This window comes from Schistocerca americana, chromosome X (assembly GCF_021461395.2).
Source record: "Schistocerca americana isolate TAMUIC-IGC-003095 chromosome X, iqSchAmer2.1, whole genome shotgun sequence".
Taxonomy (NCBI): Eukaryota; Metazoa; Arthropoda; class Insecta; order Orthoptera; family Acrididae; genus Schistocerca; species Schistocerca americana.
In genome coordinates this window covers 620682863-620696789 of record NC_060130.1, presented here as the reverse complement: position 1 = coordinate 620696789, position 13927 = coordinate 620682863, and the positions used below count along the sequence as shown (strand labels likewise).

Genomic DNA, 13927 nt, shown 5'->3' with positions numbered 1-13927 from the left:
TGAATATAACTGTTTGCAGAAGGCAGGCTGTATAGAGAACACATCGGTTGGTTACATGGCGCCATCTACATGAACTACGTATATAAAATTCAAGGGAAGTAAACCACTCCAAATTTGAATGAGAATTACATAAAATGAAACATAAGTGAAATTCCTTATATCGTAGTCCAACTTATTTCATATTTGCCGGTAAGTAATAAAATTTCCATATTCACTCCTTGTAAGTCCGTTATTATTATTAAAACATCTAAATTACATCAATGGGTAAATTTTTTTAAAAATTTATAAGACACAAGAAGACATGTGCTGTATACAGCTATTAGTTGATATGGCTTAAATATTTTTATCTTTATATTATACCTCCCTTTATTAAAACATAATACATATATTGTTCATCATATTTACTAAATATTTCATAGATGGCACCAAATGTCAGTCAGATGAATGGTTGGTGCAATTTGGCTATTTAACCACATCATCCCTTAAAACCGATTTTCCTTGTAAATGCAAAACAACCAATATATACTGAATTGCTGTTAATAATACTGTATATGCATCTGAGCTAATGTATCATGGAAGAAGTTCTGTTGGTTCAGAATTATAATCATCGTACTCATACAGTATTATGCAAATGGCTGCTACATATTGGCAAGACAGCAGGTGTTACCTCATTCCCCCTGAGTCAAACCATAAACTGTTTCCCAGCAACAAATCTTTGAACAATTCCCAGAACCGCGCATTTTTCATAACAACCTGATCATTAACCAGGTTGCTGTCAGTATTTTTGTGATGGCAGATCTCAACATCTTCTAGGAGGTCGAGGAACCTGCCCTTCTTGCACTTGTACAGCAACCTCACACTGTATGTCAAAGTCAGCACCTTATGTTTTGTTGTAAGTAAATGTGCAGCCATACTCTATTTCTCCGTGGTATCCTCCCTCCTCAACGCGACGTGTTCCCCAAACCTGATTTCCAGCCTCCTTCCTGTTTGGCCAACGTAACAGGCCCTACAGTCTTGGCAATCAATTTTATGAACTCCAGAAGCATGAATTATGTTTTTTACATTTACAGAGTGTTGCAAAATACACCCTAAGTTGTGTTCTCCATACATCCTGCCTTCTGCAAACAGTAGTATTCAATGAACTGTGGGTGAAGCCTGATCAACAGGGACTTACATGCTTTGAGCAAAAATAATAATGGTATGTAATATACAAACCATATGAGTTAAGCCATTACTTGTAACTTTTTATGACATCATCTGACTATGTACTTCTGTATTCTTAGCACTGAAAATGGCTAGCTTCTGGCTGAAATCTAGATGTGCATAATAAAATTTTAAAAGGATGACTGATTGCTGCAACCTACAATTTACAAGTCAATATAACAGTCACTGAGAGCAACCGCTTTCCGAATGGAAGGTAACCTGACAGTGTAGATATTAAGACAGGCAAATCAGAAATGATAGTTATGTACAACAAGATGAAAGGTGCAGATGCGTGACAAGTTTTGTGCTGTCTACAATTTCACGAAACACTCGCAGATGGCCTATGGTCACATTTTATTCCTACTGAATGTTGAAGGTATCAATTCTTTACTAATTCATACTGCTAATGGCCTAAAGAGATTTTCCATACCTGTTGTTTTATCAGCTGGTTTCAGACCAAACCCAAGCTCCCACTACAATTCAAACATAACAAATTACATATTCACAATTACTTCATTGATTTTTCTCCATGTTGACTGCCTGCAGTGACTACTAACAATAAAAAACATGGTGCAACTACTGCAGGGTTAAAACATTATTTACATTCTACTTCTTTACTCTTCATACCTACACATTTATTTCTCAATGTATACACTCTGGCAACAAACCCACTTCTCCCACCGAGAGACCAGTTTGTTGATACTGTCATTGTAGAATTTTTGACTTTGTCAATAAAGCCACAACCGCATGTCCACTTGCACAGTTTCATCACCAGAAAAGTGAAGTACTCGAAGCTGTTCCTTAAGTTTTGGAAATAGATGAAAATAGGATTGGGCAAAGTTGAGTCTATATGGAGGATTATGAACAACAGTGAACTGAAAGTGTTTGGTAACTGCAGATGTCCCAGTGCTCGTGTGTGGTCTCGGTCTCTCACACACACACACACACACACACACACACACACACACACACACACAGACAGACAGACAGACAGACAGACAGAGAGAGAGACCCATCTCAGCGATATAACAATGAGTATAGAGAAGTATTCGATCAAATGCTCCTATGAAAAATTGTATATGCATTGGAGTGCATCAATACAATACTGGATGTGAGTGGTTACTTTTATCTGATGACCAACATTTCTCAAGTCTTTGAGCTGTTGCTGGAGATTACATATCATGAGATACTCCACACTGCTGAGATGGTGCTCTTGTGTCTGGAGCTGTTTTGTGGTACCTGGGGATTCTACCCTTTAAAACAATGTCGAAATGTTGAATTTGCGACATTCTACTGTAAATTTCATCAACAGACTACATATGGTACACTATGCAAAAGTCAACCATTTTTGTTTGCTGAGAAATCTTGACAGCAGTTTCTGGTGATTGGCGACATTCTCTCTTTCTGTTTATTCATTTCCTTAATTACGCTTGACTTTTAAATACTAATACAAAAATTCAGAACAATGTAGCAATCTGGGAGAGAGCACAGCCTTGCACATACAAATAAAATTGTGATGTTTATCTCCTACGCATCTGCTCACTGTCAACAAAAAATGATAAATTTCAGAAACAAATTTAACCAGGACATTAGTAGTTACCACAGATTAGTACACGATTCCTGGAGGTTAAAGAGAAATATGCACAGATGTTTGCATAACTTAATCTTTGATTACAAATATATTCATTCCTCTGAATCTGTGTGACATCAAAATGATATTTCAACTCACTACATGTTATATCAGCTTAGAGGAGCAGTTACAACATGCAGTTTTCCCATTACGATAACGGCATGATGTAAATGGCTTATACTATGTTATTCATATGAAACACAGCAAGGACATCAAGAATATTTTACACAATGAGGATTTTCTGAAATACTTGCAAGATAGGCCATGAGCAACAATGTGTCAACAGATAAAATTAATTTTATGAAAATTTGATATACTGAACATGGGTATTGTGGGTCACTGATCTGGACTAAATCTCACATCGATCTTCATCACTCAGGAAAAAAACAGTTGGCAAGTTGGACTGGTAAGAGAATTTTGAGTGAGTTATGCTCTGCTTAACACACTTAGGTTCAAGCTTTCCAAATTTTATATATATCCTTTTCCAAAATGTGAAATATACTTTTCCTAAAAAACAAGATCAGTATTTCTGAACTCTGTGCAAAAAATCCTAGTATTTCTACTATTTTTACAGGTGGTTGCACTGGAATGCTCAAGAAACCCAATGTATAAGCTAAAATTTGGCTAATGTTGCACAATACTATAGTTCTGTTAATTGATAATATTTTACAGTTATTTAAAACCTAAATTTGAATTTTGCTAATAATCAGAATTTCTTATATAAAAATAAATCTGTAAGACTTTAAAATTTCACTGTTTCATGAAAATTATTTTTTAATAATGGAAATAAGTGACCCACAAATCGAAAAGCAGACTTGGAAATCCACAAGGCATATAAATCTCTGCACTCCCAGTTCAAAGCAACACATTGTTCTCCTAACCTAATAACAGAGATATTAGTAAAACTATACAACATAAGTGACTGTTAGCTCAATTGGTTCTATACAGTTACTACTCCATCTCAGAGCTATACCCCCCTGATGCATAGTTTTTACTTCAACGATAGCACGCTCTTTCCACTACATACTCCCCTGGTCAAAAACAAGCATAATCTTATTTCCTCCCAAATTTCAATATTTTTAGGTGCCTTACACCTTCATACTTACACCATCCCTTGTCTTTGCAGTTCTATACAGGTTCTCTGAGTGTCCAGAACAGTTTTTACGATTAGCATATGTATGGTATTTTATGGAAGCATAGAAACCTTGACAGATGACTTTCACATTCTGTTTATGTCTCGTTTACACAGAAAACTCCAGGCTTGCATGAAGCTCATAATAAAAAATTGTAATTATTATGAAGAAAAATCCTGAAGATGTGTCCCAGAAAAACAAACTAAAAATATAGCAACTTATTCTCCTTGACAATATCAGTATATATAAACTGAAAAATGCTGTGCACATTTGAAATAATGTTCTGAAACACATAATATGGAGGCTCTAATTCTGCTGTATTTGATCAATCAATTCTTAAGATATTCTAAGCCTTTGAAAGTCACACCAATTCAATCCAACCCCAAAAACTATTTCATACTTGTCTCCCTCTTAACTCTTCATACAAATCCCAGATGAACTGGACACTTTTAGGATATTTTGATAGGAGCACTTTTTAGGCTTATAGGCAACTACACTTATGTCCATGTTCACTGTGGGACTGATTGTAATTTCTATGCATGCCACACTATAAGCAGCAGCTACAGTTTCAAGACTCACTGAAAGTTCATCAGGTTAGACACACGTTTAGAGCCTTTGTGTATGCTCTACAAGCAAGCCAAATACATAAAAAGTGCACTGCATCTAAGATCGCCATGAACAAAAATTGTGCCCATCTCTAGCGTGCAGAAAATATAGCCAGGGATGAAAACACAGGTGATCTACCTATCCCATAAATTTAAGAATGCTGAGAAACTTCAGAGCTTATTTCTACATCCTTCTGGTGCTGTAGCCAGGGCACTGTTCACCTCATAGATGAGGCCCAGGAACATTACAGACTGTACTCCAATTAGTGAGGGAAAATGGTGTTAATGTCACAATATCTGACAGAACACCTTGCTCAATGGTGACAATGAAGAATGTATATGAAATAAACATATTTTGACAGGAGCATTTGTTTTGAGAGTACGTGCTCACAACCAAGTTTTAAGTGGGGAGGCACCCACATTTTCAGCTTTAACCTCTTTTTTTCCTTTGTGTAATATCTGAAACCAATTTCAAACTAGAAGGTTTCTGATGAAGAAAGTATCAATCCTGCAGAGAGGAAACCAAAATTAGTCTTTCCTCAATGACAGAGCAACATTTCAGTAGGAGGAGGATGGAAGAAGAAAGTCGCAGTGGCCTGTTTAAGAAACTAGGCTAAAATTTACCTTAACCAATACAGGGAAATTGGAGAAAACAGAAATTGGGATAGCTAGAAATGCGTATGGACTCAACTTGCCTTGAGAACAAATTCAATACCTTAACCACTTCACCATCTCACTCAGCACCTGTGGTATAATGGTGTCCTCATTTGTTAGTAATAATTGTCACCACCAGATATTTAAGGTGAACTCTGAGGTCTATTCAACACCGATCTACATAGTCTACTGAAAACAGAATTTTAAACAGACAAAAGGTGGTAGATGCCAACTGATCACTTATGTACTTCAATTTCCACATCACATGAATTCTGAACTCCTGAGTCAGCTGTATACATCATCTCTCTCTCTCTCTCTCTCTCTCTCTCTCTCTCTCTCTCTCTCTCTGTTATAGCACCATTACTAGTCTCAAGGTTGTGTGCAGTTCAACTGTTGCTGAATAGTTGCCAAGTTGTTTTCTTTAGAGACTGGTTGGATGACGTTCTTATTTAGAAGAAGAGTTACAGTCTGGATTTTTTTCAGATTTGATTATGCTGGCATACTTAAATCCTTTATTCATAAAAGTAGAGTGTCAAATTACAAAATGTAAGATACTTGTCTGTGATAGACAGTTTCAGTCTCAATATGCTACTCAATCATTGTAGAAGGTGAGAGATTCACACATTATAGCTCAGCTGGACACCTGTATTGACTGAAGAACTTCTCGTGGACACTCTTCACACTGTGTTGCCACTTTGGGGGGGGGGGGGGACTTTTTTGTGATTTAGCAAATTTATTTTTATCTGAACTTTGTAAACAGTAGCCCTGCTTGTCGCCACAGTGATAAGTTCGTCTAAGTGATTGAAGTCTAGTGCATCACTTCGCTGTGAATTGTGAGAACTTGATTCTGTGTTTTATATTTTAATTGTATCGTATTTTCTGAGGCGTATACTAGGAACCAGTCCAGCATTTGCCTAGACAAGAGTAAAAACCCACATAAAAACTACACTCAGCTGGGCAGTGTACCAGACCAATGGTCATTAATGTGACCTATTGTGATATGGATCTGTCTCATCTACCTGTCTCTCAAACTAGTTTTAAGCTACATGAGCACATATACAACTACCACCCACATTATTATGAATGTAAATAAATACTTCTAACCATCTCAGTGTATGCCCAAGTTTGGAATAAAAAGAAAGGATAGGAATAGTTAGCTGAGACACAGCTAGTGGAGCCATAATGGTGAAGCTATGTATGGCTCATAGCAGCCAAAATGTTGCTACTTCTCTTTCAGCAATTACAAACACATTGTAACTTATTTGTTGTATCCAGTTTCTTTGTTTTACTTTCACTTTATACCCACAAAATACTAATACTGCCAAGATGATCCTCCATACTGAGTGAATATGGCTATTCAATGCTTTGGAACTGTAAGCTTGCCAATTGGAAATGAGATGGATAAACCCCCCCCCCCCCCCCCTAAGTTAGAGGGTCCATCCTAATACCAGCTGCATGCCCATCTGTGCATAATAGAACTGTTGTATCACAGGTACCTCAGCAGTTGCACATCGATAACTATTTTATTTCAATGCAATGTATCTACAAAACAACAAAGATCAATTTTACCAGCTTTGCGGTAATATTATTTAGTTTAGTTCCCTTTTGAGTCAATGTAAACTGCATCACTGAAATGAGGTTCCAGGAGTTCTGCAAAATATCTATATGCAAGTCTGTCAATCTCTCTAATACAATACGGATCACATCCAGCCACAAATTTCTTTGTGTGAGGAAAGACACAGCAGTTTAGGACTAAGATCACAACAGGTCAGTATAGCTCATACAAAAGTGTTTTGTAGATTATTGATAAACTTAAGTGGAAATCTTCCGAAGAAAGGCAGCATCTATTTTGCAAAACATTATTTATAAATTTAAAGACCTGGTATTCGAGGAAGACTGTAACAGATTTTCTGCCTCATATTATTACTCATATAGTAACACTGAAAATATATGACAAAGTAAGTTGCATACCAAAGACAGTCATTTTTCTACTTGTTCTAGGTGAAAATGGAATAGTAAAAAGTGGTTAATACTGGTATCACATACCCTCCACTGTGCTCTTCAAAGTGGCCTGTGAAGTATATTTACAAATGCAGAAGGCACCAAATCTGCTGAACGCAGTAGACGTTTCTACAGTTTGAGCCCCATAACTAGGCAAATGTTTCACAGATTAACTGAGGCACTTGACTGCTTCACAAACCCACAACTAAACAGTCACCTTTCAATCTAACCTACACCTTGGGCTACGATACAGAATTGTGTCACCGCAGCCTATATTTCAAAAACTAATACTAATGCCAAATAAATATTGTCACTGTTTTGCTGCCTTTCTGTTTATACTAATACAGTGTCACATGCCACATTCTGTTACAGGACAAAGCTAACATCTGGTATCTATATGTTCATTTGACCCTGACTCACGGTCCTGTGATAAATACACGAAATTTTATTGCTGATCAACAGGCATTTTATTTTCTTTCTTTATGCTGATTAATGTGAACCTTAAAGCTTTAAGTCTGGCATTTTAAGATGCCACAAATTCTACTCTGGCCTCTTGGATAATCCAATAAAAATTAAATCATTACTTTATTTCTAGATGTACGAATAGTAAACATCACAACATAATCTCTCAAAAATTCAGCTATTAGCAAATGAATCTTCATTATTAATGCTATTATTTACACCAGACATTCAGACATTTTTCCCTTTTTTATGAGGTTAATAGGTGCACCACCTACCATTAGCCTAGATAGAATATTGTAGATAACTTTATTATGCTTCATGAAAGACGTCCTGAAAAATTACGATTGTTATAAATGTGCACATGCAAGTTTCAAAAACTGAATTACTAATCACAAACATCTGCTACATCAAATGGAAACTTTTCAGTCTGAGACCATAGAAAATGAACTGGTGACTGAAAAGCATAAGATAATAGTTAGTGTACACTTACCGAACCAGCAGACATATAAAATGTCTTAGCAGCAGAGTTTATAACCTGGTCAATTGCTTGCATGGAGAAATTAAATGTCATGAATTCACATATAGGCCGCAAACCCGCCTGAAACATGGAGTAAATATAGCAGTTTTCTAAACTAATTATCCAATAGTTCTATCGCGAAGACTATGCACAGAAACACACCATTGCTGCTCCCACGGCAAGTCCAGCAAATCCCATTTCTGTGATTGGTGTGTCAATAACTCTCTTGTCACCATACTTTTTCCAAAGACCTCTAGACACTTTGTATGCTCCATCATAAAGTGCAACTTCTTCACCAAGAATAAATACTCTTTCATCTCTCGCCATCTCTTCATCAAGTGCAGAATTCAGTGCATCACGGACAGTCATCTGTGGAAGTAAATTAATTTAGCAAGAGTCAGTGGATGAATAAAATGCAACAACTAAATCCGCAACCAAAGTTAAGCAATAAGGCACCACTGGGGTGGAAATAATATGGCTGATTTCCATCATGTTCAATGAATCAGAAAGCAGAACTCTATCATGAAACAGGCACTCCCTGGGGCAGTTAAATGGGGTCCTCCTTAAGGTTACATACTCCTATTTTTTCAGTTTTCATAAAGCAGCAGCAGTTTTGGTAAACAATGGTCTAGCGGGAGGTGGGGGGGGGGGGGGGGGGGGGGGGGGGAAAAACGCTCACTTAATGGCTAACGTTCTAAGACGGTCTATGATCTTTTGTAACTCTGTAATCTACATTGAAACAATGCACTCATGACCTTCCTTAACCTCACAAGGGAGAAATCTAAATTGTTTCTCTGTACCAATTTCTAAACTCTACTTACCTTTTCTTTACCCTTTATCAGGTCAGTGTTCTGAGGAAGGAAAGAATCAAACACCAACTATACTGAAAGGGTTGTTGGGCGCTGAAGGAGGAAAGAGCTACCTGTCTGATGTAGGTGCTATGAACAAGGGAAATAGGACGGTCTTTTGTACCAAACACACCCAAGTTTACAAAGAATGCAGACAAATGATATTTTCGCACTTTTGTGTAATCTAAGATGGCTGTGATGCACCAGCTTCTTTCGTTCAGTTTTTAAAATTGGCTCCTAACTAATGTTCACTTCAATACACACAAATGGGGTGCACTGTTTTGGTAATGTGGATAATCAGAATACAGACCAGGTAAGAACAATAAATATGAAACAAACCGACACCTGCACATTGTGCTGGCAAGGTGATGTATGATCAGGATGGCACTGTTGTATGTATGATTTCCACGTAATCTGTCAACAGCTCAAATATACAGATTTAAGACCTCAAACACTTTGTTCTGACATTTACAGTTATGCAACTGGAAAATTATTTCCGCTTCCCCACTTTAAATATTTGTACAGCAATACATGAACAACACTGTTTGTTTACTGACAGCTCAGTTTTTGGAAAATGAGGTTCTGCACAGCCAGAATATCACTCCATACCACAGCTAAGTATGTCCTGTTGAATTTAATCTAACTTTAAATATCTGGAAATCACTTTTCAACATTCTGCATCACAATGTGGCAGGGTATCACTGTCCTCAACGACTGTACACGAAGTAAGGGCACAGTAATTATTATAGATTTGCCTCACTTTGTGGTATTCTACTGGTTCAAAAACTGTGCACTAATATCCCGATTAATTTTGACTAGGTTTGCAAAGCACTTACCATGACTTCAGTAGATACCAGCAAGTTACACTGCACTGGTGTATCATAACTATGACATCAAAGTGTATTAAAAGTAATTTATTTACCAGTCCAGTCGTAATCTTTCAACAATACAGGATTTGTCATCTTAATACAATGAAAATTAGCTCCACACACACACACACACACACACACACACACACACACACACACACAATTCTCTAAAGTTCTATCAATAGTTAATTTCCCTTATTAATATATCACCACAAAATGGAACTATGTATTCACATATATCCATCAACAACTTATTATCAAATGTGTGGTCATATGGCGTATCAAGCGAAATCTATGACTGGATTGAGAATTTCTTGGCAGGGAGGGCACAACATGTTATCATGGATGGAGAGTCATCACAAAATGTAAAAGTAACTTCAGGAGTGCACCCGGGTAGTCTGTTGGAACCTCGCCGTTCAAGTCATTTATTAATGATCTTAAGGACAAAATTAATAGTAACCCTAGACTTTTTGCAGATGATGCAACCATCTATAATGAAGCACTGTCTGGAAAAGATGTATGAATGTTCAATCACATCTTGATAAGATTTCAAAGTGGTGCAAATACTGGCACCTTGCTTTAAGTGTTCAGAAATGTAAAACTGCGCATCTCACAAAATGAAAAAAACATAGTATCCTGTAATTATAATATCAGCAAATAACATCTGGAATATGTCAGTTCATACAAATAACTGGGTGTAACAATTTGTGGGGTTATAAAAAGGAACAATCACATCGGCTCCACTGTGAGCACGACTTCACTTTATTGGTAAAATACTAGGAAAATAAAATCAGTCTACAAAGAAGATTTCTTACAAAGAACTCATGTGATCCATTCAAGAATATTGCTCATGTGTGTGGGACCTGTACCAAACAGGACTAATACGTGATTCTGAATGTATACAAAGAGATGCAGCACAAATGGTCACAGGTTGTTTCACCCACACAGAGATGTTGAAAGAGCTGAACTCTGAGACTCTTGAAAATAGACGTAAACTATTCCAAGAAAGCCTACTTACAAAATTTCATGAACTAGCTCTAAATGATGACTCTAGAAATATACTACAAGCCCCGGGTCAAAAGGAATGTTCAATACGAGTCTTCGGCTTTGGCCACTGGCATGTCAATCCCTTAATGCCTGAAAAAAATTCTTCAAGGAAGAGGTACCAGAAACACCCAGGACATGGCAGCACATGTCAGAGGTGTTGGTAGCTTCGCATAGAATCTGCACCTACCAATACTGCCACACAAAAACAATTAACCTTACACTTATTAGAGCAACACTGGTATGATGCAAGTTTGTGATGCCCAACATTAAGGGATTAATGGCTGCTGCCACGTCACCTCCTCATGCATATATTCAAAGTTTTGTTGTCAGTTGGCGAAGCCAACATATATGAAAAAAACTGAGTGTAATGACATATTGATCTACAGCTTAGCGCAACGTGGTTGTGAGCTGGCGAAGTTAACAAACGTAATACTAAAGAAATCTGGTAGTAATGACAGACTGATCTATAGCTTAGCCAGTTTGAAATAAAACTGCCAATAACATCACATTATAGTCACCTTATTCTTTATGGCATTCTTCGCACATTTTCTATGTTACTGGTCAAAGTCGACAATTCATATGGAACTTTCCTCTATATCTCAATCCCCTACTTATCGCTAAAATAGGGATTCTGAAAACAAGATTAAGTACAGTGAGCACACAGCCATTCAGTCATTCTGGGTGAATGGAGTGGAAAAAAGCCTAATGACTGACACAATGGGATGTACCCCTCTGCCATGCACTTCATAGTGGTTTGCAGAGTATACATATGGCTATTACTGTTTATACAACAGTACTTTTGCACCTGCAATATATGTTATTTTTATTACATTACTGTATTTCAGTTCAATATTCCCTAGCCACGCAATAATATTTTCTAATATGTGAGAAAAGGTGTCCATTTGAAATATTTCTCAAATCACTTCAGACAATTTATTTTTCAGCTTTAATCCCTGGTATCTATAATCTGAGTTTGTAATTTATGTTTACCTTCCAGGTGTAAGAACTTACTAGGTCTTTTGTCATGTTTAGCTTGTGTATACGGGTCAATGGAAGCGTCCGATTCAACCTGTCAGCTTTGACCCATGATGTAAGGCTGTTGTGGTGTGTGACATCTCGACGGTGCGGAATTTAGTTTGAGAGAGGGGAGGGGGGTAGTTAAGATTAATAGCTTTTGAATAATTAAAGGTAGATGTTTAATTATTACTTTGAGAGTCCTATCATAACACTAAAATTTTGGTTAAAGTGTGGCATTGGAGCCTCCCGATATTTTGGTTGTGTTGACAGACTGAGCTGTAGTGCAGCCCACTGTTTCAGTTAGGTTGAAAGGTGACAATAAGGTTGTGAGTTGGTGAAGCAAAGAAATGTGTAAGCCACATAAATGTAGCAGTAACTAAGTCATTGGTAACACAGCCTAATGTTTACGTCCACGTCATATTGAGAAAGCAAGGGGTATCCAATACGTAACTTACCACAATTTTTCTAATGTTTTGACTCCAGGGTAATTGTACCATACTTAATGATTGAATGAATATATGCACAAGACACTATGCAAATAACTAATGCTCATAGTTGTATTGCGCAAATGAAATTAGTTCAACTACAATTTTAACGTGATCTATCCCTGTGACAGTAGCAGTTGCTTACTTTTCGTCAGACTTTTCCTGTGGTGGTGTACATAACTGACTTCACTGTATTTTCCATATATAGGTGTTGCCAAGACCAACAAATGTGGCAAGTACCATTCTCCAATGTTCACATATCACTGAATCTAGACTACGTTTCTAATGGTCCGTAGAGAACACTGAGAAAAATCTGCAAATTAGTAATAGTCGCAAAAACTGATACGTCAACAATTATCCAAGTCTTAACATTTCTTCTATTTACAACTGTAGGCCAAGACCACAACACTTCGTGGGGAAAATCTCATTCCCAACACACGTTCGCTGTACACCAAGAACATCTGTATTCAACGCCTGTTAGCCTCCGGGATAAAAAGTCTTTATTGTTTTAACACATCTTTCGTGAGCGAATACTGAAGACGACATCAAACACCAAACATTTTACTGCTCACAGGTGCCTTCCATCCAAGTGTAACTTCATTAACACTTTACAGACAGTGTAATAACGTGATAGCTGAAGGCTTGTCATTAACAATGAATCTTACCGCGCCCCCCGACAATTATAATAAAAAATCGTGGGGGCCCAGCCTTTACATTATGTGACCTGAAGTACTATTCCAGTGACAATACTTGAACATAACTTTAAACATTTGTGGTCGACAAATTTCATTAATTTTATACACGCAAGACCTTAACTAATAAATGTAATGTTACCTTTAACACAGAAACTTACTTGTTGAGCACTTGCAGCTGCAGACGTTGACAATAGCCTTCTCGTTGCAATTCTTGCTGCTGGCTGCAATAAGAAATATTATACTTAGTTTTATGATATACACATTGATAGAAAAAAAATCTTAAATAACAATTACCAGCAACATCTTTGTTGTCATTATTACTCAACGTCTGCAACCTAACCTACAGCTTCAGGTTAAACCAAGGGCGGAAGACACAACTACTTAAAAAACTCAGTAGCGCATGTATCCTCGACTCCCTCCCCCTCACTTCACCTCCTACTCACGCAATTCAATACGATCACGCCCCTACCACATGAGAGCTTATAGCAAAGATATACGAGCAGCAAACACGCTACAAGTTGTCTGTGCTCATGTCTGCACAGTTAAAATGTCAATAAAACTACTTGAAGAAATATCCGCACAGAAAACTGTGCATTATCAATACACTGGCTGCCAGCCTAGCAAATAACTAAGTGGCTAAGCTCTCTCAAATAATATTTTATTTTCAGTTTTGGACGCTAATTCTAAGTGTACGAAATTCTTTTGTGGTCAGTGTTCGCAACGCGTTTTTGCAAAAACGAAAAAAAAAGAAAAGAGAAGAA

General features: G+C 37.2%; 1 protein-coding gene across 1 annotated transcript in view; it reads right to left on the bottom strand.

Annotated features, from left to right (window-relative positions):
• LOC124555354 (pyruvate dehydrogenase E1 component subunit beta, mitochondrial) overlaps nt 1-13619 on the bottom strand; it is an 89382-nt gene extending 75763 nt beyond the window's left edge. Inside the window, exons 1-4 of the mRNA XM_047129233.1 lie at nt 13461-13619; nt 13325-13387; nt 8368-8574; nt 8179-8286 (exon numbers count right to left, since the gene is read on the bottom strand). Coding sequence (XP_046985189.1) covers nt 8179-8286; nt 8368-8574; nt 13325-13387; nt 13461-13481 — 399 coding nt within the window. The 5' untranslated portion in view covers nt 13482-13619. The remainder of the gene's footprint in view (nt 1-8178; nt 8287-8367; nt 8575-13324; nt 13388-13460) is intronic.
• Nucleotides 13620-13927: the final 308 nt, after the last annotated feature.